This window comes from Homarus americanus, unplaced genomic scaffold (assembly GCF_018991925.1).
Source record: "Homarus americanus isolate GMGI-L3 unplaced genomic scaffold, GMGI_Hamer_2.0 scaffold26352, whole genome shotgun sequence".
NCBI lineage: Eukaryota > Metazoa > Arthropoda > Malacostraca > Decapoda > Nephropidae > Homarus > Homarus americanus.
Window position 1 is genome coordinate 162,485 of NW_024723838.1, and position 20,170 is coordinate 182,654.

At 40.7% G+C, this 20,170-nt stretch overlaps 1 protein-coding gene across 4 annotated transcripts in view; it reads left to right on the forward strand.

The window, feature by feature from the left end:
* The window catches only part of LOC121863965 (protein abrupt-like), a 166,274-nt gene that overhangs the window by 118,094 nt on the left and 28,010 nt on the right, over positions 1-20,170 (forward strand). Inside the window, exon 6 of one of the 4 annotated variants that reach the window (XM_042362824.1) lies at positions 7,805-8,556. The exons of the other annotated variants lie outside the window; for them this stretch is intronic. Within the exon in view, the coding sequence (XP_042218758.1) occupies positions 7,805-7,925 (121 nt within the window). The 3' untranslated portion in view covers positions 7,926-8,556. Of the gene's footprint in view, positions 1-7,804; positions 8,557-20,170 lie in introns of those variants that run through there. 4 annotated transcript variants of the gene reach the window in all.

Consider the following 20,170-nt stretch of genomic DNA (forward strand, 5'->3'; position numbering starts at 1 on the left):
AACTACCCATAGTGTCAGATTGGTAATATGGATGAAACACCTTGTTTTTTTCAATATGCTTAGCGATAAACCCTGTTGACACCAAAGGCAAAAAAAATATTCTGATAAAAAGTACTGGTCACGAAAAGACGAATTTCACTGTTGTATTAACCTGCCTTGCAGATGGAACTAAATTAAAACCAATGGTTATATTTAAAAGAAAGGCAATGCCAAATATAAAGTTCCCTTCAGGTGTTTTGGTTCATGTCCATGAGAAGGGATGGATGGACAAAGCTGGAGTTCATTTATGGTTTAACAATGTGTGGAGTAGGCGGCCTGGTGCATTACGCAAGCAAAGGAGCTTGTTGGTTTGGGACATGTTCAGAGCCCATTTAACAGATAAGGTCAAGAAACATCTACACCAAAACAACATTGTAACTGCAGTAATACCAGGGGGTTAACGTCTGTGCTTCAACCACTTGATGTATGCCTAAATAAGCCATTTAAAGACAATATTCGTTCAGAGTGGAATAAATGGATGGTTGAGGGAGAAAAGTCATTAACGAAGGGGGTAATATGCGTGCTCCACCACTGGATGTGTTGTGCGAATTTGTAATAAAATCTTGGGAAGCTGTTCGTGTAGAAACTGTCGTAAAATCCTTCAAGAAATGTGGGATTTCAAGTGTAATGGATGGGGAAGAAGATGATTTGTTGTGGCTAGACAGTGACGAGGAGGAGGATGACAGCAAATATAATGAAGACGAAGTCGGAAGTTCCAGTGATTCGGACCCATATGCAGACCTCTTTATGTTAGACGATGAACAGCCAACAGACTTTGAAAGATTTTAAAATATGATCATACATGCTTTTATTGTCAATAAAATATAACTTTGAAGTAAAATTAATCTTGAAGTTAAAGTTTTAACTCTTTATCTTAGAGTTAAGGTTTTAATTATGGTGTCATTGTGTGTACAGTCTCTCCTCGACTTACGACAGGGTTCTGTCCCGACGACCAGGTCGTAAGTTGAAAATGCGAAAATAATACATAGAAATTCTAAAATTGGTGTCTCTTTTTTCTTCTCAGCAACATGAGAATTCTCACTTTTATGCTTGCCAGCCATTTTAAAGGGAATTACAAACAAAAATTTTGTCAGTACACAGCGCGATCACTCACGTCGGTGCTAGAAAAGCCGTTTTTTTCTAAAATCCAGTTTTTGTGATATAGCTCGAATGCGACGATCAGCAATGCTACCTTGGTATGTTAATTCATAGCCAATTCGCCAGGCCAACATACAGGCAATTAAAACATCTAATAATTACTTGAAAAATATTTTATACGACTGAGGCGGTCGTATGTCCGGGTGGCCGTAAATCAAGTAGGTCGTAAGTCGAGGAGTACCTATATATTCAATAAACTGCCATTATGTATCATTAAACTGTCATTACCCCTGTAGTTTATGTGAACTCACAATCTACTATAGCGCTATCATAAATTGCGCAGATGGCACCCATATCGTAGTACCGGGTAGTTGTCTGGCTGGTCTCCTGGGTTTAGTGGCATTCTGATCGATTGTTTACTGTCCATCAGCTGTTGAAAATGGGGTGTGGTGTTGTGTTTGTTTAATTATACTGGAATTTACTATTTTATTGTCATCTCTGTTAAATAAGTTTACCAAACATGAATTTCAGTAGGAAATATTAGCAGCAGGCCGCAGGAGTTACACTAAGTGATGCACAGCGAGTGTTAGGCAGGCTGTTCCACTTGTTTACCACTAGGTGGTACAGCTTCACATTTTATACTCTTGCGTATAAGTCTACCCCTGGTTTTGGAGAGATTTTTTCAAGCTTAAAATGTCGACTTATACTCCGCAATTTATGGTAGTGATAAACATCACATAGTTTAATTTCAATTTCTAGCAGTCCATGGTGCTTTAGAGACACAGGAGGTGTATAATTAGTGGGTCAGAGGTGTATTGTTGAATTGTTATTACCTGACCTCTGTTGGTCCGGCAAAATGGATAATCCAGCAAGGCTTTGGAGCCAAGGATGCCGGAAAATCAGTGGTATATGTGTACGGGTATTTCAAGTAAATTATTTTAGTTTTGTACATAAAAAGACTTGTGGTAGAGGAGGGGTGGGGAGACCCTTGGTGGGTGAAACTGACCACTCAACTCCCAAAAAAGTTTCATCTACCACCTCCCAGCCCTGCCTCTGTCATTCTTACTGTAACTCGACAAAATAATGTTTATTTGTTATTCATTAATTAGTATGGAATAAGGATAATGTTAAGGAATTTTTCCGGGTTTGAGAAAGTCATCTGGTTACCTGGAAATCTCTCATTCCCAGAAGTGCTCTACACCAATTGTTTTGGCTAACGGGGATATCACTTCTGTATTTATTTCCGAGTTAAAACCCATAGAAATACAGTAAAATATCACCAACCATTGGGATTATATTCCTGAAAAACACCTCAGTTAGTGAATCCTCAGATGGTGAAACAAAGGACACACCATATAAGAAACAGGTGGTTACATTCCTGGCTGACAAGATAACCCCTAACCTCTGAGTACAGTAAACAAATCCAGAAAAAATATTATAATGTAGATGAAGGTTTCTGGCAGATATAAATAAACATACAATTGAACCTCCGGAATCCATCACTAAAAGCTCAAGTACTTCTAAAGTATGTACAGGTACACCTATAAACCAACATCCCCTTAACTGCTGCTTCACATAACCAATGATTATATACAGTAGTACCCCGCTTAACGCGGTCATTAGAACCCACAGGGTACCGTGTTAAGTGAAAACCGCGCTAAGTGAACAACAGAACATATGGGATTAATTCCAATAGAAACTGGCCCGACCCCCAAACTCCACTTTTTGACGACACACAACTATGTTGTAGTAAAAATTTTATCTTAACTTTATGATGGTATGAAAAAACAAGTAATATAGAAGAGGTTAGGTTAGGAAAAATAAAGGTTAAGTTAGGAAAAATAAAGGTGTGGTTAGGAAAACTAAAAGTTATGTTGAACACTTACGTTAGTAGAAGAGATGGGTCGGCGTACGGGGATGGAGGCTGGTTCCGAGGCAGAGGGCAGGCTACTGGCCCTCAGGTGAGTCACGATCACTGTCACCCACACTTGTCATGGCCTCCCTGACAAATTCCTCAAAGTCATCTTCACTGTCTCTACCTCTGTCACTATCACTGGCTTGGGCTGACTGTGGTGGGTTGCGGGCAAAGAACTCGGTTATGCTTTTTTGACAGCTAGTGTTAATGTTGTCTTGATACACCGTGATGTACGGCTCCATAGCCTGCACCAGCCGGGTATGGAAGACTTCATGGCGGTCATCGTCATTGTCGCGGGAAAGGAAGGACTTCATTTTCTCTGCACACTCCATGGCACCCTTAATATCACTATGACTTAAACTGTGTCCTTCGGAGAATGACACACCTTCTTCTTCCTCTTCACTGACGTGATCTTCTTCCAACATCTCGTCGGCAGTCACTTCAGGATCTCTGATCACCTCTAGGATGTCTTCGTTGGTGGTCTCGGAGAAGCCTTCAGCTGTAATATTGAGCGCAGCTTCTCTGGCAAGGTCCACTGCTACTGCAACAGTCTGAACCTCACCAGTCACAGGTTCACTCCTCCTCTCAGCTGGCATACCATGCAACACGTCTCCATGCGTGACGAATCGTAGCAATAGACAGCTGATCCCATGCCTCCACCAAGAAGTCTACAGCTTGTTTGACGTTAAACTTCTTCCAAAATTGTTTGACGAGAACTTCTTGAGTCACCACCTCTTGTTCCTTGTCCTCGTCGCTTTTACTCTCGCTGTCGGTGTCATCCAGCTTAAGCAACTCATCCTTGGTGTTGGTAGAGTCGTTCAGGAGCTTGAACTTCTTTGCAGAGTACGCAACTTTCACATTGCAGATCAACTCCTGGTCCATGGGCTGGATTAATGACGTAGTGTTGGGAGGAAGGAAGACCACTTTTACGTTGGGGTGACGATCCATAAGTAGGGCCTAGTGTCCAGGTGCGTTGTCAAGGAGCAACAAAATGTTGAATGGAACATTCAGTTGCTCGCAGAATTTCTTCACGTCAGGAACAAAACAGTCGTCAAACCAGAAGAGGGACAGAGAAGAGGACATCCACGCCTTACATGCGGTTAGCCAGTGGACATTAAGCTTGTTCATGTCCATATTCTTGTAGGCGTGCGGCTTGCGGGCTGTGTGAATCACCGATAACTTTGGTTTACAGGTACCGGAGGCATTGGTGGTAAACAGGGCGGTGATGCGTTCCTTCTGCATCTTCCGGCCCCGAATCTTGCTGGCATTCTTTACAACGAAGGTCTTGGAAGGTTGCTTTTTCCAGAAAAGACCAGATTTGTCCATGTTAAACACCTGGTCGTCAGTGTACTGTCCTTCCTCCATAACCTCACGTAAGAACGGAGGAAAATCTCTAGCCGCCACACGGTCAGCACTCGCTTCCTCACCACCAATGTTGATGTTGGTGATCTTGTTCCTCTTCTTAAACCTATGCAGCCAACCAGAGGAAGCAGTGAAGGGTTTGGGCTCTGCAATTCCCAGCTTATGTGACACTGCTGCGTATAGTTCACGTGCGTACTCCTGCACTGAGCGCGTGTCCACCGCCATGTTGCGTCGCGCCTGACGAATCAAATAACTCACCAGTAAATTTTCCACCTTTGCCAGCAACCTGTTCTGGCAATACTTGATCATTGAAGCACCTGCAGACTTTGTGATTTTCATGTGCTCTTTGATCTTGGCTGCATCCTTCTTAATAGTACGAATCGTAGATTCGTTGACGCCATGCTGGCGCGCGAGATCAGCTTGCCATGTTCCTTTCTCCAAATCTTGAATGATCTGGTATTTCACTTCGTAGCTTAGGCCACCGCGTGTCTTCTTGGGCTTAGGGCGGCTGGGTCCAGGTAAGGAAAGGTCTCTCTCTGGTGGCGGTGGTGGTCAGGCGGAAGCCATTTCACAGAACAATGGATTCACGTATACACTGGGTGGCCTGGAGGGATGAAACTGCCGCGGCTAGGTCAAGCGTCGTCTTTCCTCCCTCCCTCCCTCCCCCCCTCCCTCCCCTGGGTGGACATGTCATAATACTTTAAGCCAATTACAGCTAGCAGCAGAGGGGGGGTAGTGATGCATGGCCAATCACAGTCCGATACGTCATATGACGTCAGTGATAACGCAACAGAGACATGCACTGCGCAACCTTACCGCGCGCGGCTTGCCCAGGCGGAGGCGGGAGCAGGCGGGTGGGGCGAATTTAAAAATAGCGTCTCGAGCCGGACACTCTGAGCGTATACGTGGAAAAAACCCGCGTTAAGTGAAAGTTCGGCTCTGGCGAGGCACCGCGTATACGTGAAATCGCGCTAAGCGAAACCGCATTAAGCGGGGTATTACTGTATTTGGGAAATACCCCACAAGTTTCCCTGACTACCCCGTTGATCCGACGATTGGAGGAGGAGCGGCAGAAAGCTTTTGAGTTTGGCAAATGGTGGCATGGTGCAAATTCTTGCCATGAGTATGCAAATTTGTATTTCGTGAATTATCAAGACTCTACAGATTAAAAGTTGTTCATATATTTCTCTCTCACGTTTTTCTCCTCTATTTTCTTCTTTCTCTTTTTTTCTCTTCTCTTCTTTCTCTTCTCTTACTTCTTTCTCATCTCTTTCTTCTTTCTCATCTCTTTCTTCTTTCTTTTATCTTCTTTCTCTTGTTTTCTTCTCTCTCTTCTCTCTGATGATGGCTAGCATTTTAAGTAGAGTATACTGTAATCTTTAAAGGGGATAGTGTGATCTATTAGATTTGATATAGGCCTAACAAGAGCTAATAAATACGAGATGACACTTGATGTGTAGGAATGGCCATTGCCACAATTGCAAGTTCTTTTTTGTTTTGATTATTATACGGTATTCTCGTATGATCAGCCTATTTTGGTGTATGTTTCATCATAAATAATATAACATGCAGTATTAAAGAGAGCAAAATATGATACAGCATATAATTTTACTTCCAAATAAAAGACAAAGCTAAATTACAAGGAAAGAGGTTCCCTGACCACTCACCCTTTCGGAGGATGGGGGGGCACTGACCATACCATACCGCATTTGCCTGTTTTTTGTTTTTTATTCATTTTTATAATCTCGTATGATCAGCCTCTTATGATGTATGTGTCTTCATAAATAATACAATATATTAAATTAGAGAAGAAAATTTGATTAATAATTAGTAATGTTACTTAAAAATAAAATGCCAAGTTATATCAGAAGGTTATCTCTTTCCTACCAGTCGACTGCAGTCAAGGCCAGCTTTTGCCCTGAATATTATTGATTCATTATTATTATATTCTGCTAGGATCAGCCTCTTATGGCGCACGATTTATCATAAATAATATAAAGTCTTTAATAACAGATAAAATATAATGTATTATTTGTACAGTAAGTCCTTGTTTAACTTTGCCCCCGATAACGTTGTTTCGTTATAACATCGCTATTTTTTAGATACCTATGATTCGGATAACGTCCCGCCAATTCAGTATAATATCGTCACGGACTACTGTGTACAGCACATCACCCTATCTCATCTTGGCGCGCTATGCTTTCACTCGCGGAGCGTCACAGCGTCGCCAGTCTTTGCTAGGCTTCCACAGCGTTCGTGCGTGTTTTAGCGTTTTTGCTCTTAATACTGTACTCTAACTATTCGAAATGGCTTCCAAGCGCCCATCAGGTGCTACTGTTGCTAGTGTTGTGAAGAAGCAACATAAGACCATTAGCCTTGCTATGAAAATGGAGGTTTTAAACCATTTTGAGAAAGGTGAACGTGTGGTGGACATTGCTGCTGCGCTAGGTCTAACCCCCACAACAATGTGTACTATCCGGATCAGCACACACTCGCTCCACCACCTCCGCCCATCAGTTGGTACAATACAAAATGATTTAGTTTATTTATATATACGCTAATTTCTATAAAAATGTCATTGAATTTCTGAATATGTAATGTATTTTAAGGGGCAAAGGGAGGCTAGGGAACATAACTCCCATATTTTATCTATTTCTTATGGGGAAATTTGATTCCGTTAACGTTGTTGCCGTTAACGTCGAGGTTTTCAGGAACGGAACCACGACGTTAGGCGAGGACTTACTGTATTTTGACTTCAGGATAAAAGGATACGTTGTATCGAAGGTGACGTCTCACTTTATCATTCTCGCCCTCCTCCCTCCCATTGTAACCTAACAAAAAAATTCATTATGGGAGAAGCCATTTATTATGTCCACAGATGGCTGTATTTCTCCAGTAACCATATAGAACAGGTTTATAAGCAAGGGATACCAACATAGGTGCACGCCTTGTGCACGTATTGGCAGGCCTGTTGAATCTAAAAATTTTCCATTAGCCCACAGAAATTTCCACTAGCCTGTAATTGTGTTAGAAATGTGTAGGGATATCTTTTAAAACTCTTAATGGCAAAAACAGCAGCTTAAGCATCAGCCATCCCTACAGCCAGAGGTGCTGGCTGGGGAAGGAATTATGACTCAATGTCATCTCAATGGTTCAACACTGGTGAATAACAGTCTATATTTATGCTTACATTCCTTAATTAATGCTTATTATGCTTGCTTTATATATCTGATTTATTGTTCTTGCTTGACACTCTGAACAACAGAGATATATCGAGGGTATATGGGAGTTTTTGGAAGGTGGCTGGGCCTTAACCTCCCAAATTTTTTATATTTTTATGGGATATATTATTTCGAAAACCGTTGATTCCTCTCCTTTGACCTTTTGCAGTCCACATAAGCGTCGGTTATCTAGGTATACCTTGAACCTCTATTCAAGATTCCTGCCTCGAGATTCCGAAGTTCTTTTGCCGACCAACACCACTGCCAACTTCAATATATACAGTATATAATATATTATCTCAATAAGCATGATTTCGAATATACTTTCTTCAGTACCTCAAGTTTTGGCGATGTTGTGTTTGATCAACTATCATAGCACTATAGACAAAACATTGGAGTAAATTTTATTAATGACATTCTCACTCTTGCTGACACCACCACTTCTCTTACCGCACAGTTATTACTGGTTAAGGTTAGTTTATTTATGACATTTTTACCGTAAATGTTAATTTGTTTAGGTTTTCTTTAATATTGTAAACATAAATCCAAGGAGTAATTGAAGTAAAACTAGAAGTTTGTGGGTTACAGGTTTGCATTCATGCCTGTTATGATGCCTGGAGCCAATGGTAGTCAGGCTAGCTGATCCACAGATTTAAGTTGCATTTATCAGTGGTATTGCATCACACACTGGAGCTTATGCATTTCATTGCAGTCTTGGTTCTAGTTGTGAATTTAATATACTGTAAAATATTAGTGGTAAGAATTATGAACAGCTCACAATAGCAAACCTCATGGCTGAAGAGATGTGTAATATAGCAGAATGACAGACTTGAACATTGATGACAGCCAGATCTGTGTACAATACCTCTTATTATTTTGTTTAATTTTTATTTAATAAAGCTAAAAGAAAAAGCCTAAAAATGACCATTTTATTTTCCATATTACATAAGTAAGGTTAAAAGACTAATGAGATTTTGTGATACTCTACTGTATTCTTATTTATTATACTGTACAGGTATCCTTCATTTAACGATGGAGATGGATAAAGATGTGTTCCTAAAAACCCATCGTTAAGCAAAAGGATAGGCTAAATAAGGATAAAGAGGAATAATATTAGTGGAGATAACATGTTATTGTGTAGCTGAGTCGCCGACTCGCCACCCAGTAGCACTGAGAGTGGGTGAGGCTGAGCTGTGATCTATGTCATTGTTCAACTCCTAATTTCTGGTAGATACTGTATATGTAATTTTCTTCATTTTACTTACTCTGATGAATGCACATGCAATCATTTATATAGAATGTATAAAAACAAATCAGAAAATAATTATCATAAGGTCAAAAACATAAAAGGAATAAACATTTCTTTGTGCCAGCCTTGTACTATGTTATGGGTATTTTTCAACACATAATTTGGGTTAGATATACCGTACAGTGGTCCCTCCATTAACGAGTTGTTCAATTTATGAGTTTTCGGTTTACGAATTAACTCCCACAAGGATTTTCAGTTCTATTAGCGAGTACAACTTCTATTAACGACAGCCTTACGAGAAACACACTTTGTTGTGCGAGCATCAGCTGATTGGCTAGTCCGCCAATACAGTAATCAGTTCTATGTTTACATTTGTTTCCAGTGGAGTAAATATCGAGAAAGTTGTGCGCTTGAATATTTTTGCATTTTTTGTATTAAAATTATTGTTCATTCTGATATTTAGTTAACATATTGATAATATATACAGTACAGGATACAGTTTTTGTGCGCCCATCAGCTGATTGAATCACCCAACAACACTTCTCAGTCTAACTTTGTTTACAGTGGAGCGAACATCGAGTTTGTTGGTCTCTTGAATATTTTTGCATTTGTACATTAAAATTGTTGGTCATTCTGAAATTTGGTTATATTGATAATATACAGTGCAGAAATTATAAAGAAATACAAAGAAGGCATTAGAATCATTGCACTCTGTAAAGAATATGGCATGTCATCATCGACTGCCTCTACAATCATCTGTTTGATATGTAAACAATGCCACCGGGATGAAGACATACACACCTTAAAGTAAGTTAAAATACAATATTCTATTGTTTTATTATTATTTTACAGTATACTGTACAGTACAGAACTTTATTTAGTTTATATTTAATGTTTTGTTAATTTTATTACCAGTATACAGTACTTTGAATGTACTTTTTCTGTGAGTTGGAACCAATTACCCAATATCCCATTGAAATAATAGATTCACATAACGAAATTTTCAGTTAACGACTTACTCTGTGGAACCAATTTTGCTCATTAATCGAGGGACCACTGTATGTAATTTTTTTTTCACTATTTTGCGTGCACACACAATCATACAGAATGCAAAAAAAAAAAATTATCATGAGGTCAAAAACACAAAGGGAATAAACATTTCCTACATACACAAGAGTTAGCCCACAGAGCAGGAGAAGGGGGAGCAGGGTAGATCTCTCAGCTGTTCTGTTTCCTGTCCAGTAAAACAATTGCCAAATGGCAACACAGAATTTTTTTTTATTTATTATTATTACTTCTATTTATTCCTCACGTTTACTGATACAGTATACAGTATGCGTGACTCAGTTCAGCTGTGCAGTCACCAAGCTGACTCAAAAGACGTGTGTAGCTGCTGCCTGTATGCCGTGACATCACATGGGCAGAAGGGAGAAAGCGGCTTGTTGCGGTTATAGCTCACTGCCTCAATACATACATTCACTTTCCACACATACTCACCCATTCTCTTCATTTTTCTTAATTATTAGATTTATATTATGTTTTCCTTATTTCTAAGTAGAGTAGTATTATCTCTGTTAGCCGGAATCCCTGAAACCCAAACTCTTCAATAGCCGGAATTGAAATTTTATCTGAATTTTCCGGAAAATTCCCTAAATTCTGGGTTTGGGAACAAATTCTGTGGTTGAAAATCAGGAGCATTTTCTGAAAACTTAAAAAAAAATCTGGAAAATCTGTCCAAATTTTAATTTCTGGGTCTAGGAGCAAATATCGATTATGAAATAATGCCCAATTACCAGAAAATCTGAAGAAAATTACAAGAAAATTACTCCAAACCTTTCTGCTCAGGGCCTGGGGACAAAGGTTACCGGTGTTATGAAACATTGCATCATGTTAAGTCGCATCCTGACATGGTTGGTGCGTGGGTGGGAAGACCAACCGTTTGGGTAATGCTGGATTTTTTTGCTCTGGGTCCATTTATTATTACTGTGCAAATATAAATATTTCTTTAAATGTACAGTACATACAATACCAAAAAAGTAAAATAATACTGTAATAAATCAATGTAATTCCGAGCTTAGCTAATGAAGCAAAGGGTGAGGTGATGGAGTCAGGTGGTGAGGTGTTGGAGTCAGGTTCACATGCCAAGACACTTACACAGCACACTTATTAACAGCACTACCAAAATATTCTCTTATAACATTTTACTTTATAATTTCTATTTTAAAGTTAATTAATACATGGTGCCTCAATTTGGCTACTTTTGCACTTAGACAACTGATCAGTGAATAAGCCAGAACATATGGAAATGCATTATACTCTAGTGATGTCACAAAGCTTTGCAACTGCAACCACAACTTTTGAGCAACTGCATAAATTATCACACCAGTACTCACATGCACAAAGTTAATTATTAAAATTTTGATGTCGAATGCAAACTGTGGGATGCTTATGCTCAAATTAATAGCTATCTTGCAAGAATTCCAGCAATGCAAGTTATATTCTCCTCAATTAGGTCAGTGTCATTTATGAGCAAAAAATTAAACCACCCTGCCTTCATCCTTGAGTCCCTGACAGCTATGTAGTACACATTAATCTCCCCTCCTGGCTGTCAACACCCCACCTCCCCCTCCCCCTTCCAGCCAGCAGAGGAGGAAGATGGGGTGGGTGAAGGTTGTTTTAGGCTTAAAGAATATAACTTGCATTGCTGGAATCCTTGCAAGATAGCGATTAATTTGTGTATAAACATCTCATAGTTTGCACAGGAGAAAATTTTTAGTTCTTTAGCATAGTACATTTGAGTACAAAATGAGTACAGTAATATGCTGCCCAAAATTATGGCTTTTTCACAGGGAAAAGTCTGTATAAATAGCCCCAGTGGTCAGCATATTATGGTATCGAATGTTACAGAGTACAGTAGGTCCTCGCTTTATGTCGTCCTGCTTAACGTTGATTCGGTACTACGTCGCAAAAGTTTTGAGATCGAAAATTTGTTTAACGTCTTGGTGATTGCATGTTACGTCGTTTTGTGTCGTCAGGGACTACTTTTTACAGCACATTACCCACTCCCTTTCTGGCCGCAATACGCTCCCTCGGCTCGGCGAGCTGCCCTCACTCGCGGAACGTCAGAGTGTCCCCAAGCGACGCCGAGCCAGTCTTTGTTACGACTTCACATTATTCGTGTGTGCTTAAATGCTGTTGCTCTCACCATTCAAAATGTCTTCCAAGCGCCCACCAAATGCTACTGATGCTAGTGTAGTGAAGAGGCAACGTAAGATCATTACCCTGGCTACAAAAATGGATGTATTAGCCCGTTTTGGAAAAGGGAAACGTGCTGTAGTTCTTCTTTGAGTGCTACTAAGACAACTCGTACTAGAAGTACTGTGATAGAGAAGGTGGCAAAGATGCTGGCAATGTGGATGGAGGACCAGAATCAACACAATGCCCCTGTGAGCCTTATGGTTATGCAGCATAAGGCCAGATCCTTGTTTGACGACATGAAGGAAACAGAGGGTGAAGGAAGAAACCTTTACTGCCAACCAAGGCTAGTTTCAACGATTTAAGCGTCGGTATAACTTCCACAACATAAAGATGACTGGTGAAGCTGCCAGTTCAGATACGGTTGCTGCCGAGACATTCCAGCCAGAATTCAAACGGATTATCCAGTAAGGAGGCTGCTCATCGAAACAAGTCTTCAATATGGATGAGACTGGTCTCTTTTGGAAGAGGATGCCTGAGAGGACCTATATCTCCAAGGAGGAGAAAAGAGCGCCAGGTTTTAAAGCGGCAAAAGAGAGCTTGATGCTGCTGCTATGCGCGAACGCTGCCGGCGACTTCAAGCTGAAGCCTATGCTGATTTCTTGCTCTGCTAACCCACGGGCCTTGAAAGGTTACTCTAAGGATCACCTTCCAATCATCTACAAGGCAAACAAGAAGGCATGGATAACCGGCGCCATATTTAGCCAGTGGTTAAATGTGTACATCGTCCCTGCAATGAAGGAATACTGTGCCAAGGAGAACCTTGACTTCAAAATTCTTCTGATCGTTGACAATGCTCCAGCTCATCCTCACAATCTCAACTACTTGCCTGACAGTGTAAAAGTTGTATTCCTGCCTCCCAACGCGACAGCACTGATGCAGCCTATGGACCAAGGCGTCATCTGTGCATTCAAGGCGTATTATTTATGTACCATGGCCCAGCTGCTCAAGGCTACAGACGGAGAAAATAAACCAATGATCCGAGAATATTGGCTCGGCTTCAACATTCTTCATGCAATTGGCAACATTGGCAAGGCTTTCTGAAAGTTGCCTGAATGGTGTGTGGGGTAAATTGTGGCCCGGATGTGTCAACTGTTTTACGGGATTCACGGACTTATTACCAGCAGTGAATAGGGATATCCTCAGCTTGGCTAGAGAGGCAGACTTTGATGAGCTGGAATCAGAGAATATTAAGGACGTCTGGCATCCCATACAGAAGAGCTCACCAATGAGGATTTGCAACAACTTGCAGAACACAGTCCTGTTGAAGACGAAAACGGCGAAGAAGAACCTCCATAAACGCTAACTACCAAGAGGATGGCATAATCTTTCAACATGACCCAGCAAGGTATGCAAATCCTTGTAGATGACGACCCAAACAGAGAACGTAGCTCAAAGATTCAGCGCAGCATTGATGACTGTCTTGGTTATTTTACTCTGAGATTTATAAGGAGAAAAAGAAGAAGAGTAGCACCAAGCAGTCAACACTGGATTCATTTTTTCATGGCGGGACCCCAGAAGCAACAGCAGCAGCAGCATCTTCACAACAGCCAGCAGCCGAGGAGGAGCAAACAACAACGGAAGAGGAGCAAAAAGTGGCGGAGGAGCCCCAGTCAGCGCAGGAGGAGGAGGAGGAGGCAGCTGCAGTCTCAGTGACTCACCACCCTCCTCCCCTCCTGCCCTCCTCCGCTCCCACCATCCGCCTCCTCCGCTCCCGCCATCCACCTCCTCTGCTCCCGCCATCCACCTCCTCCGCTCCCGCCATCCACCTCCTCCTCTCCCGCCATCCGCCTCCTCTTCTCCCGCCATCTGCCTCCTCTGCTCCTGCGATCTGCCTCCTCCACTTCACTACCCACCAGACACCTCCACCCATTGGTGAGTACCCATAACAACTTAGTACACTGTACAGTACTTGTAGTTGTATATGCATGCCCTATTTTCCATAGAAATGGCAATAATTTTCTGTATTCATGGGGCAATGGGAGGCTCAGGAACATAACTCCCATATGTTATTTATTTCTTATGGGGAAAATTGATCCTCTTAATGTTGTTTCTTATAACGTCGCATTTTCAGGAACGTATCCCCGATGTTAAGCGAGAACTTATTGTATTTCAAATAAATTCTTTGTTTAGTTCTGTATATAGAGACTTAAGGATAGATACTGTAATAATTTGAGCTTATTAATACCAGTACCCTTCATATACAGTAAAATAATTATATTTACCTTATTATTCAGCTTGTCATTTAAGGATAGGATATCATATTGGAAATGTCTCATAGAGAATTTATTCAGGATCAATATGGTATCAAATTCATCTCTCTAACGAATGCTGTGAGGTAGAGAGGGAAATGGGGGGGTCCATTGGAATGTGACCACGCCACTCCTCCCCCCGCAAAGGGTCGCCTTATTCATGATACAATATTGTTTATTTATTTTTCTTTAATTAGTAAAGATACATTACTTTAATAATCTGTGCTTATTAATACCTGTACCCTTCATATACAATACAGTACAGTACTATGTATATACTGTACCTCATAGGTAAAAAATAATGTAATTCAAGACATCTTCAGGTTATAAGACCCATTAATCCCCCACCCAACAATGGGTGACCTGACATTGCATCAGGTCAGGTTAGTAACGTGACCCAATAATCTCCCACCCAACCTTCATCACAAGTGTTAAGACATGATTACAGTATGTATTATGGTCAAATGAGTGAAGTATCTGCCTATTCTAGGTTAAGGATGACAGGATCAGTTGGTGAGTAAACTATATACAGTACAGTGATATCCCCGTTAGCAGAACAATTGGTGCAGAGCACTTCTGGGGATGGGAGATTTCCGGCTAACCGGACGACTTTCTCAAACCCTGAAAAATCCCCCATTCCCGGAACTATTTCTGGTTACTGGAAAAACTTTCCGAATGTCTAAACCATGCATCTTGCACAGACAAACACTAGCCCACATCCCCAGAATGTTACTTTGTGCTGGGGAGTTTTACAAAAGTCTAAACTAAAAATCTATATGATATGGTTGTCAATGAAGCTGTGTGTTATAGGAAGGACTGGTATTTTCCACTCCCAAGGAGCTGTGGGGGATTAGTGGGTCTTGTGTAACTGACCTGACCTGACACAGTGTCAGGTGGAGGTAGGGTGGGGTATTAGTGATCTCATATTACTGACCTTTTGATACAATGTCAGGTCACCCATTGTTGGGTGGGTGATTAGTGGGGCTAAGGACCTGAAGATGTCTTGAATAAACATGAAAGCTAAAATACAGTACAGTCTCTCGTCGACTTACGACGGGATTCCACCCCGACGACCAGGTCGTAAGTCGATTTGGTCGTAAGTCGAAAAGGCGAAAATAATACATAGAAATTCTAAAATGAAATGCAGTTCAGTAAAACTAATCAATAATGAAAAATGAATAAAGTGTTACTGTGCACTTACCTTTAATGTAGTCAGCTGAACGCACACGGGGCCTCAATAATTTTTTAATTAAGCATGTACACTACATTAATTGGATGACGCAGAAGAGGAGACAGAGCTGGGTGGGTCGTCAGGTTCGCTTTCTTCAGACAGGCTAACATACTTGCTTGTTGAAGGTATTGGATCATCTTTAGGGAGTAAAGAGGCAGCAGTGGTGGGGCGTGAGGATACAGCAGTGGGGGACTTCTTAAAAATTATGTCCAATTTAGACAGCACAGTTTGCCTTTTCTTTTCATTGTAAATCTCCCTGTAGCAAGCAAGTGCATCTTGGATCAGCCTGCCAACTTTTTCAAAATGTTCAACATTTTGATCCATTTCTGCAAACATTTGCATCCCCTTATTAATAGTAGCAAATGCCTCTGCCATTTGTTTCACTGAAAACTTTTTTGGGGGGGCAGGTTCTTCTTTTACATTTTGTCTGTCTTCTTCCTCTGCAAATTTCTGTGCCTTCAGTTCAATAAGATCCTTGTTACTTAGCATAAACTGCTACACTTTCCACCAAGTGCTCAACATTTTCATTATCAATTTCTAACTCCATCTGCACTATCTTGTTACTAATCTCAGAAATTGCTTCATCTTCATTAAATCCTTTGAAACTGTTCACAAATTTTTTCAGGACCTTCTTCCATATTCCATTCATGCACTGACCTGTAACCTCATCCCATGCTACAGCTATGTTCTTTGTACATTGCAAAATTTTGTAGTCCTTCCAAAACTCTCTGAGCGTTTTCTCACCTTCAGTAGCAGCAATAGCCTGAGCGAAGGTCGTACGTAAATAATACGCTTTAAAATCAGCAATAGCACCTTGATGCATGGGTTGGATGACAGAGGTAGTGTTAGGTGGAATGTAGACTACCTTAACATCAGGGTGCAGGTCATCCAGGTGTGGTGGGTGTCCTGGAGCATTATCTAAAATTAATAAAATCTTGAACACAATGCCTTGTTGCAGACAATACTCCTTGGCTCGTGGAATGAAACAACTCCGGAACCAATCCTCAAACAATGCTAGGGTCATCAATGCTTTCTTATTACTGCGATAAAACACTGGCAGTGTGTGCTTGCTGACATTTTTAAAAGCTCTTGGGTTCTCAGAATGGTATATCATGAAGGGTTTTACCTTGAAACCAGCTACATTCCCCCCCAACAGAAATGTGATTCGGTCCTTGAATGCCTTGAATCCCGGCATGGTTTTCGCCTCTTTGTGGATATGTGTCCGCTCTGGCATGCTCTTCCAAAATAAGCCAGTTTCATCCACATTAAATATTTGCTCAGACAAATAATTTCCCTCCACGATGACGCGATCTAGCTCCTCCTTAAAAGCTTCAGCAGCACCCCCACATCAGCACTTGCTCCCTTGCCACTCACCTTTACACTGTGGAAGTTGTAACTTTTGTTAAACCTTTCGAATGACCCATGACTTGCTGTGAAGTTTTGGTCGCACTTATCTCCTGCCTGCTCTTTCACGCTTTCGAAAAAGCTTCTTGCCATAGCCTGTATGGTTAAAAGGCTTAAGGGTACACACTTTTGCAGCTGATCTTCCATCCACGTCACTAGTAATTTCTCCATCTCATGAAAAGGACCTTGTCTTTTTTTTTTTATTGTTGCTCCCTTTATAGGTGCTGATCCTTTCACTACCTCACGAATTCGTTCCTTGTCCTTCAAAATTTTTGATATCGTCGAGTGAGAGAGGCCAAGGTCGCGTGAAATGGTTGCTATCGTTTTTCCATTTTCATATTGCATTATTATTTTTATTTTCATCTCAAAAGTTATTGACTGTCTCTTTTTCTTCTCAGCACCACGAGAACTCTCACTTTTACGCTTGCCAACTATTTTAAAGGGAATTACAAACGAAAATTTTGTCAGTACACAGCGCGATCACTAACAGCAACGATGGCCAAACACCAACTGAGCGGGCTACGGTGTGGATGCTGTACACCACGAGGCGGCCAGCCCACTCTATTGTATGGCGTCACATTACGACCAAACGTCGGGACTCGAAAATACGTAATGTGAAAAATATTTTATACGACCATGGCCTTCGTATGTCCGAGTTGTCGTAAGTCGAATATGTCGTAAGTCGAGGAGAGACTATATACAGTCATGCGCCGGTTAACGTCCTAGATACGTTCTTGGAAATGTGACGTTAACCGAAATGGACGTTGTCCGATCATCACATAAACTTTGTCTTTATACAGTCGGCCCTTAACATACGCGGGGGTTACGTAACAGAGATACCCGTGGATGTTAAAAATCCGCGTATATGTGCTGGCCTCCCCCCTTCCAAAAAAAAAAAAACCTGGTCCCCCCATGTCCTTATTTACCGTATATACCTGTGTGTAGTTCAAGTTTTTAAGACAAAATTATTTGGCAAAAAATTGGGGGTCGACCTCTAAACGGGTAATAGTTTCATTAGGTTGAAAAATATTTACCAGTAACTACCAGTAAACAATGGAAACGACACACCAACACACCACCAGCTGTGAGTGTCGGTACAGTTGCTAGGGCAGATCTCTTGCGTCATCATAGCACGCCCAAAGTAGCCAAATGCATGGTATGGTATGCACAGGACGATGTAAAACATAAAGTATTCATTTATTAAAGTTTATTTATAGATACTGTACATAAATTTTTGTTCATTACATTTGAAACATCAATCTTTGTTAATTAAATTTGAAACAAAAGAAAACTACGATACCGTATTTCTAAATACCTGGTATTTTCATTAAAATATAACATCACAAGTATATTTTACCTTAACTGTGACTGAATGAATATAGGTATTCTCAGAAATAAATATGGAAATATAATATTTTTGCTGGAATGACGTACATATTACAGTGGAAAGACGAAAACAATGACTTTCGCTTTCTTTCGTTATTCAAAAGATTTTACAGTAATCGCTTTTCGAATGGTTTTCAGTTAAAAAACTGTTGTACTCGTGCTGTATTACAATAATATTCTATCCTATCATTAGCCTTATAATCCCACAACTGAAAACCATTCGAAAAGCGATTACGGTAACATCTTTTGAACGAAAGAAAGAGAAAGTCATTGCTTTCGTCACAATTTTATCCCACTTTTCACTGTAATACATACATCATTTCAGCAAAAATATTACATTTCCATGTTCTCAGAAATAAATGGTAGTTTTGTTGAAACGTAATGTACACATTTATTATTAAATGCACATATAAAAACAGCTCATTAATCTGTAATGCAATTGGCTGGCATCTCCACTCGCCCCTGCCTCCAAGGTCACCACTCCTCCCAACTCGCCTCCCTCCTCACCTCCTCCACCTCCCCTGCCTCCTCCCACCCTCTGCCTCCTCCCCCACACTACTACCGACAAATCTAATAAATGTTTTGTGAATAACTGCACCTCCTTTTCCTGTGTACAGTACTGAATCAGTACTGTGCTGCATTAAACAATAAACATGGCAAGAAAAGGCTATTAAAAAAAAGAGATAAAATTTCACTTAACTGTGCCAGCACCTATCCTCGGGCGACAGGACGGGTCATCAAGCCCATCACACTCAATTCCATAACGTGGTGTGGCGGGGGTGATGGATTCAGGCTGCTTCCTCACTGCTGCTGCGATTGATGGTGTTAAATCTCCTTTGTGATCAAAGAACATGGTGATGGGAGTTGTCGCCTCTTTTCTTTCATTTCTTCCATGATGTTTTTGTGGCTGAGCGTAAAACGCCATCCATCCCTCGCAGATGAATTTTCAGGCATGCACCATGGAGAGGTCCATACTATAGGCCAGGTTTTCAGCCTCAATATTCTGGTCATCTCCAACTTTTCCAACGTTATTTCTGGTGTGCTCTTCTCCTCATCCCTTCCCCTTTCGCCTCTTCCTTTTTGCCTGAGTCTACTAACTCCCCAGATCCTCCTCGTCAGCCCAGTGTCGTGCCTCAATTAGCTCCCTAATCTCGCCTCTGCCATAAACCCGAAGCCCTTCAGCAGCCACTTTCCTGACAGTGCCAGGTCTTTCTGAATATTTTCATTAAAAATCCATCAAAATCATTTTCCTTTACCGCTCTTAAGACCAAACAGCTCCCTCCTAGCTCCTCCCCTTTTGGAACAGGCTAGAGGGCAATGGTTTTCGAATCGCTTTCAATTAAAAAAAATGTTGTTAACATGGTTATTTTACCGAAATTGTGCCTTTCCGGATGAATATATTATTCTCAGAAATAAATAGTAGTTTTATGAAACGTGATGTATTTCCAATGTAAAATAGACAAAATACATGATGAAAACAAAAGACTTTTACCTAACCTTCCAATATTCAAGAGATGTTACTCTGCTTTTTAATAAAGTAATAAAAATACTGTTATATTACAATGATATTATATTCATGTTGTGCTTGATATACTACAGCATTCACGGAAATGTAATATTTTTGCTGAAATGACGCATTTATTACAGTGGAAAGTGACGAAAATAAATATTCTCGCTTTCTTTTCTGCTCAGTATGATGTTACTCGTGAACGCCAATGGTTTTCAGTTAAAAAACTGTTGCATCATGGTGAATTAGAT